This window comes from Carassius auratus, chromosome 43 (assembly GCF_003368295.1).
Source record: "Carassius auratus strain Wakin chromosome 43, ASM336829v1, whole genome shotgun sequence".
Classification (NCBI taxonomy): Eukaryota; Metazoa; Chordata; class Actinopteri; order Cypriniformes; family Cyprinidae; genus Carassius; species Carassius auratus.
Genome location: NC_039285.1, coordinates 11,556,770 through 11,576,026, shown reverse-complemented (window position 1 = coordinate 11,576,026; position 19,257 = coordinate 11,556,770). Strand labels below are relative to the sequence as shown.

The following is a 19,257-nucleotide window of genomic DNA, read 5'->3' as shown; positions in this document are numbered from 1 at the left end:
TAAATTTAAAAATGTAGCACTATTTTAATGCTTGAGACAGAGCTGTATTATTTCATTCTGTATGAGGCCTGGAAAAACGTCTTTATAAAATATGCTTTAACGTACATTGTTTTCACTGCCAAATCTGGTATTAACCATTTACTGTATAAAAACATTAATACTGTATTAACATATTAAATCAAGGCTGTCTCTTTAATTGGATGAAAAGTGTCGTGTGCACGTTCTATTGTCTCCTTTTAAATTATATAAACGCTGCCCCTTTCAGCAACCTATAGACATTGGGCCATACAAATTTTTAATGTAAAATAAAATGTCCGTTATTAATACTAAAGTACATGAAGCAAACTGCATTTCACTCTCATTTTCAAATTATCTATGAATTTACAATAAACTGACCTCTAACCACGCTTCTAAACACTGAGTTTGTGATTGGAGGGGTGTTGCTTTGACAAAAGGTGGAGTAGGCACAATTGACAGTTCCATCGGCCAATCAAATATCTCAATCTGTGTCGTAGTTTTCTTAGTAACCAATCGTTGGAGACGGTGGGTGGGGCTTATCCTTGCGTCGCTGCTTGCTACCGGGGTAACGGAGTTTTGAGGTTTGTACGGAATGTTGCCGGTGTAGCAGGAACTCCCGCCATTTTTCAATCAGCTATAAACACTCTTGTTTGTTTATGTAATCGGCAAGTCCCTCAAAACAGTATCTACGCGGTCTATATTCGCTGCGGATAGGGGATTGGTACGTCGCTTTGGTCTGCAGAATCGACTACAGCACGGACCTGAGCGGCATAAGAAAAGCCCGCCATACCAGCTCTGACGGGCCGCCTTTCGCGCCTCCATCGCCGAGACTCAGGAGCTTCCGTTCTCTCCTCACGCTCTCTTCAGGCATCCCACCATGACCCCACCGGCTCCCCCAAACCAGCGGATTTCACACCGGGAGATATAACTGCTCAACAAAATCGTACTTTTGTTTTCACGCGCTTCGTCAAAGTAACTCAAGTAAAGCAGCGCGCGCTAGCCTAGCCCGATGCTACGCCGCTGAGACGCGCGGTTTCACGGCATATTCAGTTTGAGCTGAGATTGAGCGGACGGATTAGTTCAGTAGTTCACTTTGCAGACACGTCCAGGACCACAGCGAGCCCGCGATGGCACCGTTACTAGGCCGGAAGCCGTACCCGTTGGTTAAGCCGCTGTCGGAGCCGCCGGGCCCAGCAGAGGAGGTGTTCATCATCGAGCACACCAAAGAGGCCTTCAGGAACAAAGAGTATCCTTTCTCACTGTCTCCTCCACCACTTGCAAGCACTAGACATACAAACACGTGCCCGCGGGTCTCTCGATCCGTTGCTGCTGAGCGTTTGCGAGCGCAGTGTGTCTATTTATGCGTTTATTATTGTTTTCATGTTGCGCGCCGCATCTCATTGTAACGCTAAGCGGCTAAAGGTGACCATGACGTTTAGATCAGCTGGGGTTTAACTCTTAGGACAATGCTAAATGTTATTTTTGTCTGATTTTGAGTACTGAAGCATGGCGAAATACGTGTTGTTGTCCTTTGTGCATTTAAGAGCGAGCTAGCATCAGGACGCACAGTGTGTGTGTGACGTCTGGCTAACGTTAAACAGTTTCTCATCCGATCTGCCATGACTCAGTCTTGTGTAACACACACACACACGCGCGCGCGCATTTACAGTTCAGGGACGTATGTGTTAATGTGAGCTTTTAGATTGATGCTCCCGAACAGCCAACCATCTGTTGAGCGTAATAATTGTCTGTATGTAAGGAGTGTGTGTTTATGATGGTAAGAAGTTTTTGCTGCTGCTGGAGGGGAATGTGCGAGTTCACGTGTAGCAGCTGCACGAGATGATTTTTCGCGCGCCCCGTAAATTTAGTCATTTGTACAGGATGTGTAGAGAAGAACTTTATGGCATACGTAACCAAGTATATTCGTTCTTTGGTGTATGCTATTTAATTAATATATATTTTTTGTAATTATAACGAGTACCTGCTCCAGTCATTATATTTTAATTTCTATGTAAGCTTTTTTTTTGTTTTTGTTTTTTTATCCCACACAAAATCTCTGATCTGACAGATATAACCGCACTTGGTTTCTAGAGAAACTACACACCTGTGTTTAAACGGTATATAAGGGAAAGTGACCTAGGTGCTTGTGTCACGGAATCAGAAAGCTGGCCAATCAGAGACGTCGATTACCTGTCAATCACTCTGCGCTCTGGGGGATTATGACCTCTGGTTGGCCGCTTGGTCTGTGGAGGGCGTCTCTGAAAGGATGAAGGTTTTATTTAGACAGCTAAACGACTGAGTTTGCAGGTGCAGGTTGTGTTATATTGAAAACTGTCTGACTCGTTTGTCAAGATTTAATCACGTGCTTAAACTTTATGCCTGCTTTCAGTAGGTCCATCTCCGCACATAAAACTAGATTTAAAATTTTAAGTTAAATTTAAGTTTGTTATAGATCTGCCAAAGGGGGGTTTGATTCAAGCTTGGCTCGGGTTTTGAGTCCAAGTTTAGCATCATCAGAGGTGTCATGTCATAGTGCTTTATACATAATAGAATGATTAATCAGATATTTAACTCCCATTAAATTTTGCTTGTTTGATTAACGGAAGTGTTATCCTTCTGATAAGCATCACTTGTATCAATTGTAAAATCTACTGACAGCCATGTCATAGTTAAAAAACAAAACATTTTGTTTTGGTCAGAGTCATTTTGTCTAAATCTGTTTTGCTTTTATTAATACTGACATTAAAGCCTATACCAGTTGACCCATAATTACGGTTTGTTACACATTTATGCAACATGTGAACAATGCACAATTAACTTGAACACAGTAATTTATCTTGGCTCTGAAATTATTTCAATCTTCCAGAGTGCTTGTAATAACAATTTTACTGAGGCTGTTGTTTTTTTGGTTAGAATTACTGTTTGTAATTGCGAGTTTAATTGTATAATTTATTCATCAGGATCTGCTGCTGCTGGCCCTTTAATTATTGAGCTGCTGTGCTACACGCATGCATTAGTTATGAATGAGGCTCTCTCAGAGTATGGACAGCAGAGCTAACATCACTTGGTCAGCTCTGCTTTGGAAATACTACTCGAGATTTCTAAAGATCTGAAAGTTGATGTACAGTATTTTTTTTGTTGTTGTTGTCCTTAACACTGTTGTTCAGAGAGTATGAAGCTCGACTGCGCAGGTATGCAGAGCGGATATGGACATGCAAAAGCACCGGCAGCAACCAGCTCACACATAAAGAGGCTTGGGAAGAAGAACAGGAGGTCACAGAGCTGTAAGTAACGAAAACGCACAAGTGAGTGAATGAACGAACTTGGAGCATCAAAGAAATCATTTAATTGTCAGTTGTTCTCAAAGTCTTTTTCTGAATATGTAGTAGTTCTCAATAAGTAGTAAGCTAGTGTCAGTGCCTTACTTAGCATTTTTGGGTATCTAAAGCACAGAAATGCGGAGTAGGTGAGCAACTGCTGGGTTTAAGATATATCTTTTGTCTTATATTAAAAGAAACTGGGCCTTTTATTGTCAGAGTTCATGGTAGAGATTTTATAATTTGCTAAAAGACATTTTTCATAGTTTACAAAAAAAAAAACGAATAGACATTTTAGTTAAAATTAAAGTCAAAAGCACAATGTATTTAGTAAAAATTTCCTGAGTTAAAAAAAAAAAAAAAAAAAATATATATATATATATATATATATATATATATATATAATATATATAATATATAATAAAAAAATATAATAAAAATAAAACTTGTTCTGAATATTAATTAAAACACTGTTGCTGTGATACTAAAATAATGCTGGTTTGTGGTCATAAAACACCTGGAAATATCAGAATTTTACAATTGGAAAAGGATTCCTGAGAAATATATCAGGAATTTCAGGACGATTAGGATGATGATTTTCATCCAGTATTTTCTTTTATAGCTGTGCCCAGCCCTAAAATATTTTTTGGCTTAAAATTGTTCTTGCAATTTGAATAAAACTAGTAATCAGAAGCTATTTAAAGGCACAGAAGTTCACTAGGTGTGGGAACCCTTTATTCTCCAGCTTGTCTGCTGTGTGTAGCAGAGAGCTTGTACACTGAACTATTGTCAGGCTGTGAATGTCATGTGACCAAACCTCTGCTCTTTCATTGGTGCCTTTTTGCCGATCTAATAAGTGTGTGTATTATTGAGTGAGTCTTTAGCAATCAGGGTAGATAAATGCTCTGGTTTTCTACTTCATGAAACAATAACATCAAGTGAATATCTGTGACCTGCTCAACTTGTAAGCGGACAGATTTCTGTGTGGGTGACCGAGAGAAAAGAGTTTAGTCTCATTAGCTGCTTATGTAAGCAGACGCTTGTACACTCAGAGAACAGTTTGCTGTACTGTCCATATAGAGCAGCGTGCTGCTGTAAGGGTCAGTGTGTTTTTGAAGCTATTTTTACAGTTCATTTTTCTTTCCTGTGTTTTTCATCTCCCTCTGCTGGTCATGAAGTGTATGAAGTTGTTTTGTTTTCATAAGAGCTAACATGAGTCCTCCCCTAATAAATGAAGGGCATATAGACAGGAGACATTATCAAATAAAGCATTTTGCAGTATTTTTTGTGTATTTAGTTTTTTCCTAATTCAAATAAAGCTGTGTTTTTGTGACACTGTCCATACCTTTTAGCTGTGAAGTCATCTCTATAGACAGGGTTGCATGCACAACCAAAATAAAAAATGCGTTATATAAATATGTTCCGACAGAGCATTTGTGTACTGACATGGTGGACAGCTGTTAATATACAATTACCATTTTAGATCACAAACTCTACTATATAAGTTTTATTTTCAACTTGAAAGTGTAAATCTAGGCTATGCCATGATGTTTTCAAAGCACAATGCAAAACTGTGACATTCATCCACTGACGCACTTTAATCAGCAGCAGTGCTAAATCTGGAAGCATGTATACTTACTTGCCGGCAACCTGCCAGAATAAAAGCCTGATGATTTTAAGTTTGAATATGATGAAAACACTTTTATTAATTTTTTTAGACACTTTTATCCAAAGCGACTTAAAATTGGGGAATACATGAAGCGATTCTTCTTAAAGAGGCAAACAAATAAAGTAGTACTAAATGTTAGCATTTTATTTTTAAGTTTACTGTAAAATAAATGTATTTGTATTAAATACAAGGACTGCCTTTTATTTTTAATAATATTATCACACACTATTATTTCGTTTATTTACTATTTGTAATGATATTGAAACTCCATATACATCGGGAAGAAGGAGGCGGGAACAGGCGCACAATCAAAACATTTTAATATTCAAAAGTAAATACAAAACAGCGCACCAGCCCCTCGCGGACGACTGGTGCGCACAAAATAAAAAGCAAACATAAAATAATGTCCCGGCCCTGGTCCTCTCTCGTCCTTTACTATAGTCTTTCAGTTTTATATCTTTCCATCTCCTACGTGGGACTCGATACCGGCGGTGGGGCACAGGTGCAGCTCATCTCCAATCACTACACCTGGCCTCGCTCCTCGTTCCCACGCCTCTCGGCCCCGCCCCACTTGCCACACTATTATTTAAAAAAAAATAAAGTGCAATAAAATTTTAACTATTATTTATTCATTTTTTAATAGTTATATTTAATGGGTCATGCTTTATGCATTGTGAGGACCAAACCAGATCTCCAGGTTCTCTTATGAGAATCAGGCTGAAAAAATTATGTGCACCCCTGTCTTTAGCACTGCCTACTCTTTTGCTTATAAAGTAAAAAAAAAAATTAACAATTTTATAAAATAAAAACAAAATACACACAATAGCGTTATTGAATACAATAGGACAACGATGCAATTATTATTGCTTTAGGCTTTCCGGGTGAAGAAAAAAAAAAGTGGGCCAGTGATGATTCTTTTCTTGAGCATATTTCACGTTGGCCGTCAGGCAGTACTACTTGTCCAGCTACTTGTGTACTTGCTGAAAATCATACATTTGATAGGCTGTCACATACAATACGGGCTCTTTCATCAATTTGTGGAAGTGTATTATCAGGTCAAAAGTCACAGTAAGTTTGTTTTAAACTTATGTAGCCATTGATTGTTTGATTTTTGGCAGGCTTCAGGAGGAGTATCCCGTGTGGTTTGAGAAGCCTGTTCTGGAGATCGTGCACCATAACACAGTTTCTCTGGATAAACTAGTGGATCTGGCCTGGTTGGAGATTCTCACCAAGTATGCTGTGGACGAGGAGTGCGACTTCTTGGTATGAACTTGGATTTCATATTTGGAATAATAATCAGAAAATGTAAGGTGGTAATTTTTTCAATTAGAATTAGTTTAATTTGAGAAAAAGTGGGGTACCATTGTCCTAGAAAACCTGCAAATGTCAAGGAATTTCAAAAGTTATTCTGTAACTGTGATTTTTCTTCTTCTGTCTACTTATGATCAGTTCAAAGTATTTGCTTAGATCAAATGTACAATGGTAAAATCAAATCTGTGTAAAATTAACTCATGGAAAAGGCAAGTTTATTTCCCATCTTTCTCCAGTTCTTCTGTTCTCTGTTTATGGATGTGAAATAGTAATTCTGTCTCGCTCTCTCTGTAAGGTTGGCAAGGATAAGACGTTGCGTGTGAAAGTGGTAAAGATTCATCCGCTGGAGAATCCTCCAGAAGAAAATGTGGAGAAAAAGCTGGAAGGAGCTTGTGATTCTCCGTCCAGTGATAAAGAGAACGCTAGTCAGGAGAACCAGAAGAAGGAGCCGCAGTCCAAAGAGGAGGACAGCAGGAGAGAGAGTCTCTGTGAGTTTCAGCTGCTCTTCATGATCTTTCAGTATATTAGAAGAATATTCAAATGATTAATAATTGTTGTCTTTTATGCTTCAATTTTTGTCATTTTGATTACTGATAAATACATTGAACCAGTATTGCATATAAAAACTAGTTTCTTGGTGAAATAAGAATTTAATAACAATAAGTATATTTTTTTGTTTTACAAGTTTTTCTTTATTTTGTCTGTAGCTGATAGGGCCCGCCGCTCACCCAGGAAACTCCCAACCAGTATGAAAGAAGAGAAGAAGAAATGGGTCATGCCCAAATTTTTGCCCCACAAATATGATGTCAAACTTCTGAATGAGGACAAAGTGATAAGTGACGTCCCTGTAGACAGCCTGTTCAGAACTGAGCGGCCCCCCAACAAAGAAATAATGCGCTACTTCATCAGACACTACGCTCTGAGGTTAGGCTCAGGAGAGAGCGCCCCCTGGGTGGTGGAGGACGAGCTGGTGAAAAAGTACAACCTGCCAAGCAAATTCAGCGACTTTTTACTGGACCCTCAGAAGGTGGGATATATAAATAAGATGCTTCAGTAAAAAGTGTTTTGTGTAGATAATTGATTTGTTATATTAGAGTTCCTCTGTTTAGTTTTTTGCAGAACATCCTTCAGCTAAGAGGAAAAGCATGAGCTCACCGGAAGGTAAACCCAATAAGAAGCTGAAGACTGCAGAGACGGGAAAAGACAGCGAGGGAGTAAAAGTAAAAGGGGAAAAGAAGAAAAAGAAAAAAGATTCCCAGAACATACCTCTCAGCCCAAGCCTCTGGAGTCATATGCAGGTATGTATAATAATAACCAAAGCATAAAAGCACTCTTCACATGAATTACTGTTGAGTCTATTAGTACACTAATAATACTAAAAATGGGTGGTAGGTGTTCATGGATTGCTAAACTAATACAGTAATACATCACACAGAGTTATAATGAAGAAAAAAAACCTAATTAATTATTAACCTAAACGGGGAAAAGTCTCTCCTAGAAAAATGAATACTGATTAAACTGAAAGATTGTATATGATTTTTATCAGTACTATTGTTCCTTGTATGTTTTTGTACAATGAGTGTTTAATAAAATGTTATATTATTGTAAATGATGATGTATTGAAATTATATCGTTAATGTTACCATGAATGTAGCCATTGTTGCTGATATGGCGTTAAAGCATAAATAAATAAACCTAAACAAGGTATCATAATGTTGTTGTTGTTGTTTACTGTTTGGAGCAGAATGCATGACTATGATGTTTTAAAATGCTGTCTATTATGTTAATGATGAATTAACTAAACTCACTTTAGTACGAATACATATATTTTTGAGCTGTTGACCTGGGTTCTTGATTGCTCAAGACAAATGTCTACTAAGGGAGACAATAAAGGATAAACTAACTTTTGTAGTAGAAATAATTTTGGGAATTGAATGAAACTTCTTTTTGTCATATTTCCGTCTGTGAGGTGACTTGTGATTGAATGAAGAAAACATTATTTAATGGTAATTTTGGAAGTTGTTAATGTGTTCATTATTATTATTCATTAAATATTTGTTGGATTTATTTCTGTATTTTCTATTATTCAGGTGAAGAAAGTTAATGGATCTCCTTTAAAAATGAAAAACTCAGGTACATCTAAGAAATGTGATGGAGAAAACATCCTCAGCACTCCAAAATCAAATAAAAAGCAAGGAGACAAAAAATCCACTGACCCCAAAAAGAGCCGAAAGAGTGGCGTCACCAAGACTCCCAATGGCCAGAAGCTCTCCAGAAAGGAAGACAAAAGCGCTGGAAGCGCCAAGAAACCCAAAATGAAGCAGATGACCCTTTTGGATCTCGCCAAAAGCCCACCTGCAGCAGCTAGCCCAAAAAAGCAAAGCCGACGTTCAAGTACTGGCTCTGCTAAGCTGGGCAAACCGTTGCCGCCCATGGCCTTACATCTCCTTCGGTTTTACAAGGAGAATAAAGGCAAAGAAGACAAGAAGGCCACTCTGTCCTCTCTGATGTCTAAGGCAGCAAAAGCGCTGTCCGCAGAAGATCGTGGCAGGCTTCCTGAGGAGCTGAAAGATCTAGTTCAAAAACGCTGGGAACTACTTGAGCAGAAACGCCAGTGGGCCCTTATGACCGAGGAGGAGAAACAGGATGTTCTGCGGAAGAAGCGCCAGGAAGTCAAGGAGAAACTGCGTGAGAAAGCCAAAGAGCGGAGAGAGAAAGAAATGCAGATGAGGCGGGAGATGTCCCGTCGTTACGAAGACCAGGAGCTCGAAGGCAAGAGCTTGCCGACGTTCCGTTTGTTCGACATGCCCGAGGGGCTTCCCAACACCCTCTTTGGTGACATAGCCATGGTAGTCGAGTTTCTTCACTGCTACTCTGGCCTCCTGATGCCTGATGACCAGTATCCCATCACCTCCGTCGCTCTGATGGAGGCTTTAGCTGGAGATAAGGCGGGTTTCCTGTACTTGAACCGTGTGCTGGTGGTGCTGCTGCAAACACTTCTGCAAGATGAACTGGCCGAAGGTTACAGTGAACTGGACATGCCCTTATCGGAAATCCCTCTGACCATGCACTCCGTATCCGAGCTGGTGCGCTTGTGTTTGAGGCCAACGGATGCCCATGAAGAAGAGAGCGGCCGCGGCTCAGACGACTGGCAGCCCGGTGCTGGCTACGATGACGTGGTGAGCAGTGAGTTCTTGGAAAAGCTTGAGACGTCGGAGGTGTTTGAACTGACCTCTCAGGAGAAGGTCAGCCTGCTGGTGGCGCTGTGTCATCGTATCCTCATGACCTATTCGGTGGAGGACCACGTGGAGGCCGTGCAGCAGCGGTCAGCCGAGCTGTGGAAGGAGCGGCTTGCCGCGCTTAAAGAAGTCAATGAACGTAAGAAGGCAGAGAAGCAGAAACGCAAAGAGCAGATGGAGGCAAAAACCGATGCTAGTGGAGACGTACTAATGAGGGCAGAGAGGAGGAAAGATTCAAATGTGAAAAAAGAGACCCCCAAGGTCCCCGCCAAAGTGGAACCAGAGCCGGAGGACATGATCAGCACCGTGAAAAGCAGACGTCTGATGTCCATTCAGGCCAAGAAAGAAAAGGAAGAGCAGGAACGGCTAAACAAAGGTGAGAGGCGTGTAAAATTGGAATGCCAGAAAATAGGTACCAACTGAAGGTAAAGTTGCATACTGTCCCATATTAGCCAAGACGTCACTTGTTGACACTTCAAAATGTTGAAAATGCAAGTAAAAGACCTTAGAGCTTCTTAATGGAACTGCAGGAGTTTCATGTCACGATGGAAAACATTAAATAGAACAAATTTTCTTTTAAAAAGTGTGTAATATGTGCATCTCCTGCAGAGCGTATGGAGAGGGAAGCGGAGGAGGAGCGAATCAGAAGGCAGAAAGCTGCAGCAGAGAAAGCCTTCCAGGATGCCGTCAGTAAAGCGAAGCTGGTGATGAAGAGAACTCCACTGGGTACTGACCGCAATCATAACCGCTACTGGCTGTTCTCTGATGTGGTTCCCGGCCTGTATATCGAGAAGGGCTGGGTTCATGAGAGTATAGACTACACATTCACTCTTCCTCCTGAAGAGGAGCCGCCGTCGACAGAGGAAGACAAAGAGGAGGAGACCGAAGGTTAGTCTTTCTGTGCATTTTCTAAAATACAGAAGTTTGAACCAAGGAAGAAAAAAAAAAAAAAAACTATTTAACCAGTGGAAAATACTTTGTGTGTGTAAATGGTTCTTCTGTTTGGGGTTGCATAAAAATGCATTAAATATGTTTTTAAAAACATGAATATATAGTATACATGATATTTGCAGCAAATAAATGTTTGAAAAAGTGTCTGTTTCTGACTTTCTTAGATGGAGAGAAAGAGGATGAGGGCAGCATAGTCAGCACTTCTAATGAAAATGGTCAGCAGGGGGCACCAGTGCCTGAGACCTGTATTGAGACCACCGTGCCCAAACAAGGCCAAAACCTCTGGTAAGTGTTCTTGCAAATTCCCAGTTGTGTCGTTGATATCTGGGAAATCAGCCTTTTAGTAATTTGTGGCTCTGATAGCTTTTGTATGAGACTACGCACTGTTTGGAAGGAAAAAATTCCAAAAAGGAAAAAATGGGCTAAAATGAGTTGTAATGAAGATTTACAGTCCCATGGATCAGCACATGGAATCACATCTGTCTGGAGATCAGTATTGGGCAGAAACACAAATGTTTGTTCTTTAATTGTTTTCCCAGGTTTGTGTGTGATTCACAAAAAGACCTCGATGAGCTAATAGAAAGTCTTCACCCTCAGGGAGTAAGAGAGAGTGAACTCAAACTCAGGCTTCAGGTTAAGTGAGTATATACATGCGCGCACACACACACACACACACACACACACACACACACACACACACACACAGGTGCATCTCCTTACTCCTGTAAACTGTTATTTTCACACCTTACTTGCCCTCAATCCCGGTAAAAATGGATTAATATTGAAGATCTTGTCTTTTGTTTTAGTTATCAGGACATCTTGCATTCCATCCATCTGACGAAAAAAGGTAACCCAGGCCTGAAGAGCTGTGACGGATACCAGGAGCTGCTTAAATACTTGCGCAGTGACATTATCGAGGTAGCCTCCCGTCTCCAGAAAGGAGGACTTGGAAACATGGAGGACACGTCTGATTTTGAGGAGAGGGTGAGAGACATTAAGACTTTATGTGGTGGGCACTATAACCAATATCTTTTTATGATTGGTATGGTAAGGGCATATGTTACTGGCCAGCCCTGCTGCATGGATATCTCCACCGCTGTGAACCTACCCGACCTTTCACTTGTGCTTTCAGGTGCATGACCTGGAGAAGCTGCAGGACTTTGGGGAGTGTGTGATCACTCTGCAAGAGAGCGTGATCAAGAAGTTTCTGCAGGGCTTCATGGCACCCAAACAGAAGAAGAAAAAGAAGACTGGGGGAGAGGAGAGCACGACGGCAGAGGAAGTGGATGATCAGAAGAGACTGGCTGAAGAGGCCAGGGTGAGTGTGTGTGTGTGTGTGAGATCAGTGGGGGTTTCAATTTACTAACATTGCAGTAGCTAATTTCATGATTCTCGATACCATAGCCAAAAGTAAATAATATAGAAAAAAAAAACTGCTTCAAAAAAATACATGACTGTAAATTATACCTGTAATAAAAACAATGGTATGTCTTCTTCATGTCCTAGTGAATTAAACTTCGCCCAACGGTATTGTATGTGTGTATTCACATTCACACTAGATTAAACATCTTGTGCATATTGATGTTCCAGGTAGCAACAGCGGTGGAGAAGTGGAAAACTGCCGTCCGTGAAGCTCAGACTTTCTCTCGCATGCATGTTCTGCTCGGCATGCTGGATGCCTGCATCAAGTGGGATATGTCTGCAGAGAACGCTCGCTGTAAAGTGTGCCGCAGGAAAGGTGAGACACCTGAAGAACAACCTCAAATGCTGTGAAGAATTATTTGATGTGTGCATTTTTAAGTGTTATTAAATTGTTTTTTTTGTTTTTTTTGAAGTCACATGTTTGCACAGTTTATATCGGTCTATAAAACAAGTGTATTCTGACTTTTGAATGGTCACGTTCAGTGTTTCACTTAAATTACCTAGACTTTAGCAGCCTTAAATAGTTTTGTAATTGAAAATATACACTTCTCAGTCTCTCAGTAGATGCATTCCACTTGAAAATGTACAAAAATTCATTCCAAGGTCCACCCACCATAGTCTCTTGAAAACAAGTGTGAACCAATACTGTATGAGAACATAAAGACCATCAGACCCCAACTGCAGAGAGTAGTTACTTTACACCTTTAGAGTAAGAAATATAAAGTGAAATGCACAAGGGACTGAATGACCATCAAAGAGAGAATGTCTGAGATTTAAATGGCTCCTGTTGCTGTAATGTGAGCGGCAGGCAAGAGGAAGTACTGCGTGGTAACAGGAAGATTTAACATGTGATTGATCTGGTTTATGATTGTCTTTCTCTGTAGGAGAGGATGATAAGTTGATTCTGTGTGATGAGTGTAATAAAGCCTTCCATCTGTTCTGTCTGCGGCCGGCACTATACCGTATACCGGCGGGTGAGTGGCTGTGCCCTGCCTGTCAGCCGACCGTCGCCCGACGCAGCTCTAGGGGCAGGTAAGAACTTGCAGACAATGGGCCTCTTTTATTGAACTTTTCTAGTTTGTGCATAATTAGGACTTATGTATGCTTATTTACAATTAGCATAATCCCTGTCCATGTACTACTTTGTGTTAATTATGTGTACAGGAATGTTGTGGGATCTTAGGACTCCATTCTTAGGTCTGGCTGCAGTATAGTGTATAAATACAATGGAGACCAATTAACCATATGCCTCAAGATTACTCAATGAAAGCTTTAGGCTTGCAGATACTACTGGTGCTCATAACAGGTTAATTGCCCCTTAATTGTGGACCCCAAGCTAATTAAGTTTAACCTCTGTAAGATTACCTAATTTTGAGAAGATAAACTTCTTAAATCGTATTACATGTAGATGCAGTGTCATCAAGTTTGCACACAAGAAAACAAAACATTTGGATGTTTAATGCACCATTTACACATTGTTCGGAGCAGGTGCTCATGATGTTTTTTCCAGCATTACTGCTATAAAATAAGGTCTAGTTGTTTTTAGTTGTAATTTAATTGATTTTTTTGTAGTTTTATATGCTCAGAATTAATTTCCACATTTCTGTTTGCAGAAATTATAATGAGGACACTGAGGAAGAGGATGATTCAGAGGAAGAAGATGAAGAAGAGTCTGAAGAGGACGAATCAGAAGAAGAATACAGGGACACGGGCCACAGCTGTAAGTGCCACTCTTTGAAAACTGTTTTCATTGGGGGGGGGGAGGGGTTATACACAATATTTCGGGAGAAGCGATCTTGTTTATCAAATGTATTGTATCATCATGATATGCTAAGGGGCTTGAAACTTTGTACAATAAGGTTTTGGCATTAACTCTAGTTTTGTCTGTTTATTTGGTTCTCACAGTGAGACCTAGGAAGAAGGTGAAGTCGTCTTTGAAGCCCAAAATGCAGAGTAAACCACCACAGAAGAAGCATTCGCCTTCTAGTGCCAAATCAACTCTCAGACCTTCTTCCAAGCCAGATCCAAAAACTTCACTCAGATCTGCGTCCAGAACAGATCTTAGACCTGCTCCCAAAACTGATCCTAAACCTGCATCCAAACAGTCACCTAAATCACGACCTAGACCAAGCAACCCTGCAGACATCGATGAGCTGGTGAGTAAAAGGGTCAGGGAACCCCAAACTGCTTTTTCTGAGATTTTAGCAGAGGTGTTTGAGATGCACATCATTGAAGACAATGTTAGCATCCGTTAATTTTAATTGTTGGAGAAAACTGGTTAATTTTGAGCTTCATTGCGCTATTTTCATCTTCTGGGTTTAAAATCTATATCGTGTTGTCATCACAGTTTGTGACGTGCCAAAGGACTATATAAATTCGTTGACACTTCAATGTGACTTCGATGAGTTCTTATCCTATGAGAACACACTTCACTTAATTATTCACAATAGCAAATGTGACCGATGCCTCAGATTGTGAGCTTGTGTACTTCGTAACGCAATTCTTTCACTTAGTGAGCGTAACCGGTTTTTATAGTTCCTTATATTTTTATAAATGCCACAATAAGCCTTTAAAGTGTCAACAAGCACGTTCATATGTTTTTGATGCAGAATGCAAATGGCTGTGCAGGGAATAGTTTTTATTAGTCACCATTAATAGGTTATAATGAATAAATAATATTAAGTGTTGTTAATTGTATGCAGGTCCGCCAGAGCTCCAAGCCTCTATCGAAGAAACAAGCTGTTGAGCTGGAGAAATGTGAGGAGATCCTTCAGAAGCTGATCAAATACAGACACAGCTGGCCCTTCAGGTACACTCTCACAAGACATCATGATCGTTTCGGTCACTTATAGTTTACAAATATATTTGTTGATCACAGTTAGTCTCATGACATTTAAAAGATTTAAAAAGGTATTTAGATTTTAACTGTTTACCTTATTAATTTAGTGTTTCAGTCTGTTTGAATTTGGTGATACTGAGAAGTATGAAACCTGTCAGGGAGTTCTTCGATGTAGTGATGAGCCTAATTGCTATTTTCTATTGTGTATCATTAAGCGATGCATATAAATGAATGAAGCAGTTTAACTGAGGAGATTATTCAAAGTAGTGAAGACAACACATTCTCTTCTTCTCATCCAGGGAACCCGTGTCTGCTGAAGAGGCCGAGGATTATGGGGACATCATCAGCTGTCCGATGGACTTCACCACCATGCAGGACAAGTTCAAATCCTCCCAGTACCAGAGCGCCAGCGATTTCCTTGAGGACGTGAAGCTCATCTTCTCAAACGCAGAGGAATACAACCAGCCCAACAGCAACGTCCTGACCTGCATGACACGCACCGAGCAGGCGTTTATTGAGCTAGTGCAGAAGATCCTCCCTGGGAACGTCTACGTGCGACGCAGAACACTCAAACGCCAGGCCGCTCACTCTGAAGAGGATGACGAGGAAGAGGAGGAGGGCAGGAAGAAGATACAAAATGGGAAGCAAAGGAGAACCAGACAGGAGGAAGACTCTGGACGGAGGAAGACCAGACAGCGGAAACAAGCTGACAGCGAAAGTGAGGAAGACGAGGAGGAAGACGTGACTGTGAGAAGGAAGAGCAAGCGGACAAATCGCAAAGATTACCGGGAGCAGGACAGCGACAATGAGAGGGACAGCAGGAGAACTAGATTGAGACGGACTGCACGAGGTGTGACTGATGACAAGGAGGCCAGCAGTGACGAGGACTCGGGCGTCCAGCGACATTCCAAGAGGCTCAAGCGATCATGAAGACCAGGGTGCTTTTTTGTGTTGTTTGTATTCTTTTTCGTATCCCCTCCTTATTAATTAGAAGGCGAAACGGGCCGCCCCAAACCCGCTGCATATCGGGCAGAACCTTTGCTCATCCCGATGTAGATGTTTGTTTATTTGACTTTTTGGAAATTTTTATGTTAATATTGGAGAAAAAAAAAACTGATTTATATTTGTAAGTTGATTAATAACGGTGACATTTAGGTTTTTCCAACCTGAAGATTTGCATTGAAAGAGATGTCATCTACTTGAGCTCTTAAGACTTTTTTTCATTTGATATTTGGCCTAAAAAAAAACACTTGTATCCCAAAAAAGGTTGTAATTGGGTTGCAGACGCCCCCAAGCCATGTCTCATTTTGATGATTTGAGGGGTTCCACTGTAAAAGTTCTAAATTGATTCAGAGTGAAAACGATCCTTTTGCATAGACCTTCATGCAGCCTTTTATTAACCAGTGACCATCCAGAACAGTGAAACTGGCCTTATGTGTTTTCTGTGTCTCGTAAAAGCCGTTTCATTGGCACTAAACCCCCAAGGTGGTATGGCATTGAACTAAAAGTCTTTATTTTTGAATGTGCCACCAGATTTTTCTTTTCTTTAGTTGTTTATTATTTTGGCTGTTTTACAATAAAAGCTGTCATCCTTGAGTTTGGTTAAACAACTTCTGTTTTTGAAAATTAGGAGACCACTGGTCCTGTTTATTGGCATCTAATGATTCCCGTAAAACCTCATGCTGCTCTTATTCCCTTGAAACCAGTAGGTGGCACTCTACTACAGTGGTCTTCGAAAGAAAAGCTCCCCTTGGTGTAAAACTGACATTTGAATGTTTACATCCCCACTAAAGACCTTGGCAATGATCAGTTGAACCTAAAATCAAGGTGGTCAAGTCAGATGTGAATCCGGTTTTTGCAAACACTCGAAATTCTAGGATCTAATGGGCACACATTGCTTTAATGCATCCACATGTGAGTGTATAATCAGTTTGTCAAAAATACCTTAACGGTCTTTCTTTTTTATAGTAATATGTAAATAATAAGCTTTGACTATATTTTGGTTTTTGATCATAGCCACGGAAGCCTCAGTTTAAGATGTTTGTCCACAGCATGTGCTGCTCAGGGCTTTATTAACGCATTTTTAAAGGAGGTTTCTGCTTGACCCCCCCCCCCCCCCCCCCCCCTATGATAGTGAGGCCACTATCATAACCTGCTTGTCCTGATTCATGATGTTCTGTGGGCCTGACATCATTTATATGTATACCTTTTTTGTTTAGTATCATTTCCATAAACGTTCTGCTGCATCTTACTATCACGTGACCCGTTTTATTTCATCGGTTAAACATGGGTTGAAACAGAACTTTAAAGATTTGCAGGCTTGGAAAGTGAGTTGTCTCACAGGTGTAAATGCTTTCTTTAAGTTAGGAGGTAAATGTGGTGGTCAAAGCGGTTTTCATCTGTATTTCTAGCTCCATGGCCTGGTAGGGAAACTAAACTTTTAGGATATCCTTACCCTTTTTTTTTTTTTTTTTTTTGCACTCACAGATTTTCTAAGACTTATCTCTTTTTTTTTATTTTTATGAAAGACCCCTTCAGTGTCACTGCCAGTTGTGAAATCATGTTATATAAAAGAAAGGGTCAGGGAGGGAGGGCCAGGAAGATTTGGGGACTTTTTTTTTTTTTTGTAATTTCTTCACTTTTTAATAAAACATTGTACAATGTCCAAGATTTGTCTCTAATCCCCTCCTGTTTTTCTCACCTCAACCATAAAAATCTTAATAGATCGTCATAGTTTGGCTTAGTTTCAAATCCTAAACACCTAAAACCCTCTTTGGAAGGCAGTGATTTTGCTAAGATACATAATTCTTGCTGAGGTTTATAGTATACTGTTTGTTTTGTCAAATCCAAACCCAGAATTCACACTTTTCAGTGGATTAAAAAGAAAAAAAATTATACAAATGGTGGATTAGTCAAGAGAAATGTTGATTTTTAAAGTTGTGATGAAACTGAAATATCGACAGATTTTTTATTTTTTCGTATCGTGATGTACATTCGACTGCATTAAAAAAAATCTATTACAATCAAAAATTGAGGCAAATAAATAATTAAGCAGACCGAGTGATTGGAAAAATCTGTTATTTTACCATAAGATTGAGTTGTAATTTGATTAAAATTATTCAAAATGATATGGTAAAAAAAAAAGCAGGGTATGATCATTTGCAATAATCCCAATGACGTGCATTTAGAAAATAAGGTGAATTTTCGTGTTATTATTCAACATTAATTGCTCAGACGTTTTCTTTATAAAATAAAAATGTATACAGTATTAGTATACTAAGTACAATCTTAGTGTACTAAGAGTATGGTGTAATTAGCTTAGCAACATGTTAATGTCAAACTATTGAAATCAGTCATAAGTGTGATTGTAATTATGTAGTGTTTCCTTAAAAGAGCTCAGTTATATTTTAGAGCAGGGTCTTAGATATACTCGATGGGTTGTGGTGAAAGCACAGCAGTCATAATTTGGAGAGGTTTTCTTTTATTTCATGAAAGACGTTTATCTCAACCTTTCCCGCTCTGGCCCCTGGTGCTCCTGTCCACGCATAATGGGGCCCTGATCATGAAAGAGTGAGAGAGTAAAGAGAGAGGTCCGCCATTCATTCATTAATTACACACTCTGGTGTTTTTGTTGGAAGTGTCGGGTGGCAGAAGGTAATTGCCCTTCCTCACATTGCTGTTCAGCCAGCCTGGCTCCAGACCTTCCACTCAGGACAGAGGCTGGGCTAAAACCTAAAATAGAAATTAATATTTGAAGTGCTTGGATTGAAAGGACCCTGGAGTAGAAGAGAGGATGGAGGCGGATGCAGACCTGTTGATTGGGTAAACTGAATGTGTAAATGACCGTGACACACAACAGTGAATTAGGTGGCCATAGTGTTGAAGCATACTCTTCTGTTCCTGATGTGATGATATTGGTCCTGCTTTATTCCGTACAGAGAGACCTATTTATACCAATTTTTATACTTTGGTATCTCAGCATGTCTTTTGTAATATTATATGGGGCAGATCAAGGTAAAAATGCCACCAGTAATGACCATGAAGGACCTGCTTTTTCATGAAACTGTTTCATGTGTTGTATGCTTCATAAGGTCGCTGGAAAATGTCACATCTTCTTTGAAATGGAGAGATTATCACTCTCTTGTCTTTCCTGCACTGGTCATCCTCTTTTGAAGATCAAACACTTTGTGGTGCTCCTCTTTGAAGCTGAAAGAAATTGGCTTGAGAAACTAGTCTAAGAGGGACTTGTCTAAATGTTGTGTACACACAGAACTGTCATTGAAAATAAGGTACGACGCTTCCCACGGGCACATCAGAATTTATAAAAAATATTACTGGGATTTATAAAATGAACTTTGCACTGACCTAGGGATTTTTAACATGTATATGAATTTATGAACCTTTTACTGTTTCTCATAGGAAGGGGCCTACTAAGTTTTATACGAGACCCATGGTGAGAACTGTACATTCAGATTTATACATAACTACAGC

The 19,257-nt window shown here is 39.9% G+C and overlaps 1 protein-coding gene across 1 annotated transcript; it reads left to right on the top strand.

Annotated features, from left to right (window-relative positions):
* Positions 1-563: 563 nt before the first annotated feature.
* LOC113061701 (tyrosine-protein kinase BAZ1B-like) lies at positions 564-17,017 on the top strand. Its single transcript, XM_026231054.1, has 18 exons — positions 564-1,264; positions 3,186-3,302; positions 6,123-6,267; positions 6,611-6,803; positions 7,023-7,342; positions 7,425-7,613; positions 8,406-9,930; positions 10,164-10,442; positions 10,670-10,790; positions 11,045-11,143; positions 11,312-11,489; positions 11,638-11,823; positions 12,096-12,243; positions 12,812-12,959; positions 13,541-13,647; positions 13,833-14,083; positions 14,630-14,736; positions 15,066-17,017. The coding sequence occupies exons 1-18, from the start codon at positions 1,146-1,148 to the stop codon at positions 15,694-15,696; spliced, it is 4,863 nt and encodes a 1,620-aa protein (XP_026086839.1). The 5' UTR covers positions 564-1,145; the 3' UTR covers positions 15,697-17,017.
* Positions 17,018-19,257: the final 2,240 nt, after the last annotated feature.

What these genes read in the sequence shown, in the direction of transcription:
- LOC113061701 (XM_026231054.1), top strand. Translation starts at nt 1,146, where the DNA reads ATGGCACCGTTACTAGGCCGGAAGCCGTACCCGTTGGTTAAGCCGCTG. An exon ending in GAGGCCTTCAGGAACAAAGA is followed by an intron (nt 1,265 to 3,185) that starts GTATCCTTTCTC and finishes ACTGTTGTTCAG; the next exon opens with AGAGTATGAAGCTCGACTGC. An exon ending in CGACGCAGCTCTAGGGGCAG is followed by an intron (nt 12,960 to 13,540) that starts GTAAGAACTTGC and finishes TTCTGTTTGCAG; the next exon opens with AAATTATAATGAGGACACTG.